At 44.7% G+C, this 6,239-nt stretch overlaps 1 protein-coding gene across 1 annotated transcript; it reads right to left on the reverse strand.

The window, feature by feature from the left end:
- Positions 1 to 237: 237 nt before the first annotated feature.
- Il1f10 (interleukin 1 family member 10) lies at positions 238 to 3,254 on the reverse strand. Its single transcript, XM_032901883.1, has 4 exons — positions 3,201 to 3,254; positions 1,515 to 1,600; positions 1,128 to 1,255; positions 238 to 836 (listed from the first exon to the last, which is right to left on the reverse strand). Exons 1-4 carry the CDS (start codon positions 3,230 to 3,232, stop codon positions 624 to 626), a joined length of 459 nt encoding a protein of 152 aa, XP_032757774.1. The 5' UTR covers positions 3,233 to 3,254; the 3' UTR covers positions 238 to 623.
- Positions 3,255 to 6,239: the final 2,985 nt, after the last annotated feature.

Here is a 6,239-nt window from a genome sequence, read left to right on the forward strand (position 1 = left end):
AATTGCTGATGCTCTCAGGCAAGGGTTGCAACTACAAACTTTCAGAAGAGTTGAGCTTGATATTCTGGGTTGGGAAATCCATTCAACTCAGGGACTCCACTGGGCCTTGAACTCAACATCCAAGAGAATCTGTGGATGTCTTTCTGAGAAATCACGAGGGTACCTGACAATCCTGAATTGCATGTGAAGCACAGGTTTCATTATGACAGCTTAATGAAGGATCTCAAGCTCAGTGGCTTAAAACAATGGAAGTGTATTTATTATTTTACAATTCTCCAGTCCAGAAAAATCCAGAATCAGTGTCAAGAGAGCTCTTACCATTTCTAGTTTCTAGAAACCACTGTTACCCATCAGTTTATGGTTTCTATTCCCATCCTTATATCTAGCAACGTTTGCCCTAGTCTCCCTCTGACTCCTCCTTCTCTCCAGGCCTCGTATGATTCCAATGGGCCCACATGGACCTCGGAGGAAAAGTCCCTTTGCCATTTAATGTAACACAGTCACAGATTATGAGAATTAAGACCTAAACATCTTTGGTGGATCCTTATTCTGCTTTCCATAAGATGCCAAGCAAGAGGGGCTGAGTTTGGGGGCACTAGGCTGGACCCCAACCTCATGCCTCCCTACCGACTCTGCTCAAAGTAAAATTCAGTACGGGTAGAAGGTTCACTCTCTTTGATGAGCTGCACTGGCTGCTGGGGCTCAGCTGGGCCACAGAGAAACCAGCCAGGGCAGGCAGCAGCCTCGAGCCTAAAGGCAGAGCCCAAGCTTCTCTGGAAAAAGGTGAAGCGGGTGGTTTGTTCACCTCCCTTATAAAGGTCCTCGATGTTCACATCCTGTGGGGAAAGGGAGACAGCTGTGAGATGACATAGGTGTTCTGCTTGGGATGTCAGCCCTTAGTGCCTCAGGAGGCTTGGCCAAAGAAAGACTCAATAGGGAAGAGTTTTTCACAGTGATGTTCTTTCTATAGATCCCCAAAGGCAAGAGTCTCTTTCTCTCTCTCAGCTGACCACAAAGAGAGATAGATGGGGAACAAGAAAGGGGACATGTGGGTACAAAGATGTCACTACGTCCCAGTGGCAGGACAGACATTGCAGTGTCCCCCAGAATGAGGAGGAATGTCTCACCTCCAACTGCAGGAGAGGCCCCTCTCTTGTCTTCACACACGCCAGGCAGCAACTTCCTCCCTGGATCCCCAGGAAGATGGGGACCTTAGAGCGGTCCAGGCCTCGGTTAGGAAGGACACAGACCTTCTCTGAGAGGACAAAATGCAGTTCAGGCAATGAGGGGACTGCAAATGGCAGGCTTTTAGCAAGGTAAGCCTCAGCTACAAGCTGCTGGGTCTGGCCCCATCTGGCCTGTTTCTGTATAGAGAGAGGCAGAAACTGCCCCTACCTCCTCTCCTTACCACTGGGACAATATTCTCATGTTTCTAGAGACACAATAGAAGGAAAGAATCAAGGGCCTGTGGCAGATGGACACTGGACAACTCCTGAAAGTCCCCGGAAGCTCACCTGGCTCACAGTTTTCTGAATCAGGGTCTCCCACCAGGAGCTGGCCATTCCGTGTGTACAAAGCCTTTTGATATGCATCTTTGATTCTGAAATGGGAGGGCAAGGTTAATGGCCTGTTTCCCACAGGGATCCTTGTCCCTTTCAGTCCCCATACCACCTCACTGGGCTGCCACACAGAGCCTTTGGTGAATTTTACTTCCAGAAAGGAGACAAACGCTGCTCCAATAAGGGTAGAAATAGTTTCATCCCAAAGCAAGAGTGAACTTCCTAGGCTGAGGATTGTCAGAGACTCCGGAAGTGAGAGTAGGTTGTTCTTTGTCATGAAGGAATCAAAGGTGTTTTCATGGTTGTCTGAGAAGTTGCTTTGAGGCTCAGGTATCTCGGAGATACATTGACCACTATCCATGATGTTTCTGGGCATGATTTAATTTTTTTTCTTTTTTTTTTTTTCTTTTTTCGGAGCTGGGGACCGAACCCAGGGCCTTGTGTTTGCTAGGCAAGCACTCTACCGCTGAGCTAAATCCCCAACCCCATGATTTAATTTTTTAAATAAATAGTAACACTAATTAATGAAGATACTGAGGATGCAACAACTGTGATTTGCTTTGCAAAATTAAAAAAAAACTTTGTAGAAGAAAATTCATGAATCAGAAATTAGAGAATAAAAAAGTCTACTTCCCTAGTCTCTGGGCCCACTCTGACCATGGTAAGGTACACTCTGGGTGGAACACATCTAGGAGGCCAACCCATACCTAGATCAGAGCCTGATTAATCACTGGTTATGCCCATGGATCTAATGACCTGCCTGGGAGGGTAAGTATGCACCAGGGAAGCTGGGGAGAAACTGTCATGCACGTGAAACATTAAAATCATGTCCAATATTAGCCTAGTTGCCCAGCTGGTTTCAGAGATACCCACCAGTTGCTCTCAGAGTCCTGGGAACTCATGATGCATTTGAGAGCCTCCAGGAGCCTTTTCTGTCTCTGCAACAGCTAGCAATAGTAAAAACAGCTTATGCATTGTTTTTAAAGCAGGCTCACTTGTACATTAAGAACAAAGGCCTGCACAGATCTTGCCACCTGGCATCCTTACCAGACTTTGAGAACTGGGACTTAGCAGTTCACCCCACTGGAAGCATTTAGACACAACTTAGTTATTATCAAAGATGCAGGCATGGTGATGCATACTCTAATCCCAGCACTTGGGAGGCAGATCTCTGTGAGCTTGTTGTCACCCAAATGTACATGGTGATAGTTCCAGGGAAGCCAGGGTCATATAATGAAACTTGTCTTTTTTGATCCAGATATCAGTCAAGGTCACCATAAAGGTGCTGTCCTTGGGACTCAAGATTGTTTGAGCTTTCTAAGAACTAGCTGTATCAGTTCAGAGAACAGGGAGCCTGACCCCACTCTCTGCTTTTGAGTAGTTGCATGGCACGAGGAAAATGGCATAACCTCTTGGAGCTTCCATTTCCAGGACTGTAAAATGGACGAAGCAATAGCATTCTTACAGGTGTTTCATTCTGCCACCAGGAAAGAGGGCTGTTGTGATTGACAAAGATGAAGATCAATTATTCATTTCTTGAGATTTCTGTGGCTAGAGGGAGCTTTGTTCCTTTGACTCAGCCTTTTCCCTTCTCACATGCTCTCCAGGCCCCTTGGCTGAGAGAGTGCCAAGATTACTTACATGTAGTATCTTGCCATGGGAAGAGAACACATTCCTGCAGTTGGGAGTGTCTGGTCTTCACTGAGGCAAAGAAGAAAAAGGCTTTCAGAAAAACAGAGTGTATTTGAGGACAGACATGCTGGGGTTCAGGATTACCCAGCCACAAGCTGTTCCCCACCCCTAGGTATTACAGAATCCACAAAGGTTTCTCCAGCCCTCCCAACTGCAGGAAGCTCATCTTTTTCATATTCCTGGCCTTTAGATAGGGTTTTATTTTGTGTGCTGAAGCTGGTTCCTAGACTCTAGAAAACCAATTCACCCAAATAGCCTTCCGGCTCACTTCCCAGGCTTGGAGGTGGGTACCCTGGGATAACCTGAGGACAGATCCAGTCCCATTTTCCAACCTGGCCTGTAAGAAGGTCACTGTGATCTGCCCTCCTTACCAAGCAGGGAACAAGATACTTGGCACTCAGCACAGGGAAGAACACATTAGCTAGGGAGAATAGCTAGGGAGACTAGGCAGGGTTTGAAGGTTAGGAATAATCACTCTTGGGAACCGGAATCACTTACGATGAGTCTGTCCAATCACCCCCCACCCCTGCTTTATCTTTTTATAAGGGGAAAATCAGAACAGGATTGAAATACAGAGACTTAGAAAACGAGCACTCTGAAGTAAAGAGATTGACCTAGATAACCTCAAACCACAAAGCTTCCCTCCTGGGACTGTCTTCCTTCCTGGAGGACTGTCCTATCCCAGAGCTCCTCCCTGAAATGATCACCTAGAACGTCTAATCCAGAACAGCACATGAGAAACTCAGAATAGATGAAAGCAGAACAATTTGTAAATGCTGGGATGGTCAGGGCTGAGACTTCTGGGGTGGATCTGAGCCTTGCCAAGCAAGAAGGGGAAAAAGAGAGAAATGATTGTGTAAGCAGGCAGAAAATGAGACAGGAAAGAATACCGTGGGAAGGAAGAGTAGGACTGAGAGATGGATGGAGTGCTACTGAGGGAGACTCATAAGGAAGACGAGGTTAATGCTAATGGATGGAATTCAGACCACCGAAGTGTCACTGAGATCCAAGGATTGGTGTTATAAGAAACAGGACTGTAGACCAAGTGGCTTTAATTACTGGCTATATGATTCTGTCACCTTAGAAAGTCACTGGGCAAAAGACTTGAGAGTGAAGGATAACAGGGCGTGGAGGAGAGTGAGGTTCTGCCTGAATGCCAGGGCTAGGAATCAGACAGCAGCATCCTCGCTATCCTGTGCTTGCATGTGTTATTGCCCTGTTCCAGGAAGAGGTAGTCGATCGCCCAAATGCTTAGTTGTAAAGTAGTTCAATTCATTATTTCTACAAGGTTGAAATGTTGGAAATGCTCTCAATGTCCAATAATAGGCAATTGGCTGAAGGGGAATGATAAATTCAGGAGATAAGTATGTGCTCCTTAAAGATGACACTTGTGGGATAAACATTTTAAATACATGACATGAAAACTACAGGCTATAAATACTGTGCACATTATAATCCCAATTAACTTCATAGCTGTGTAGAGACACACACAGAGACAAGGAATGCTTGTGCTTGTTACAGCACTCATTTGTGGCTGACAGGATCGTCAATGGTTGCTGATAGTTCTTACTATTTTCCTGTATAAATTTATTTTGTAATGTAAGTGGTATTCTTTAAAAATATGAAGCATTTGGTTAAAATCATAGGCTCCAAAGCATGCCCTCACTTCTGAATCACTCTGTGTCTTCTCCCTATCCTTCCTTGTTCACTTCTGCTAGAAGGGATGCAAGCAATGAGCCAGGCGTGGGAACTGATGTCGGGTCAACTGTCCGTAATCGCTCATTGCCCTTTCCAGTGGTCTTCATATTTGATTCTGGAAGTTTCCCCTTCCTTGTTAATCCCAAAATAAGAATTTGCTCAGTTTGGGCCCATGTCCCCCTTTTCTTTCTCTAATTAATCCATGGCCATGGACTCTAGCTGGCCCAGACTTCTCTAACTTTCTTGTCCTGGATCAAGTGTCACAAACAGACAGTGCCATGATTGTTCACCAGTCTCCTTATTTTCTTGCCTGCTTCCCCAAGAACAACATCAACCTTTACAGAACCAAAACCAAAGACATTTAAAAAAGGATTTCTCACTACCTTCTTGGGATATTTGACACTGATTGGTTATTTTCACATTTCCCTTTGTATGTCACGGTCACATTGTAGTCTTTTTTCTTAGGTCATCCATAAGGCTGAGAGTCACAAAAGAACATCCTAAGAACTTCTTTTTTCTATATGCTATGGACTATTTTCTACAGCTGTGATGAGAAATGTGACCTAATGCCTCCCAGACACAGGCTGGGCTTCGCAGTCTATAGCACACCCTTATATTCACGTGTCGTGTTCTCATGCACATCAAGTGTATGTAAGGGTGAGTTAAGTATCTACTGCTCATTACCAGTTCACTTCTCTTTCTCAGGTCTACTCCTCTCCCTTTCATATTATTTCTCTTACCAGCACTGAAAATATACCTTCCTTCTTTTCAGAGATTATTCCTTTAAAGTCCAACCTTGTGTTTGTTTTCACTCACTATTGTGAACACTCTAGCCTTCCTGCTTGCTGTACCTTCAATCAAACCCAACTATGTAAAGCATTTGGAATTCAATTTTTAAGAACATCTTTGACCACATTCCTTGTGGTTCTAAAATCCACAGTGGCCACCTATTTTGACACCAACTGGCCCTAGTTTGCTTGTGCAATAACATCTCATTTCTCTCTCAAGAATTCCTTTCTAATCCTCTCCAAGGGCACTCAGAATTGCTTTTGGTATTTCTGCTCAAAATCCACCTCTCTTCATCACCAACCACTCATGTCACTCCTATTAGGATCACTGGAGATGGCTTCACTACAATCAGGTTCAGTGTCTTGTCCGTTCAATTACATAACAGCTGAGAATGGGAGCTTAAAAAACAGGGTCATGTCCTTTCACGGCCAATCCTCGGGTTTGTACATTAGATTATGTGATTGCCAAGGTTCTTTCTAGGTCAAGCTATGTATGATTCCA

This window comes from Rattus rattus, chromosome 5 (genome assembly GCF_011064425.1).
Source record: "Rattus rattus isolate New Zealand chromosome 5, Rrattus_CSIRO_v1, whole genome shotgun sequence".
Taxonomy (NCBI): Eukaryota; Metazoa; Chordata; class Mammalia; order Rodentia; family Muridae; genus Rattus; species Rattus rattus.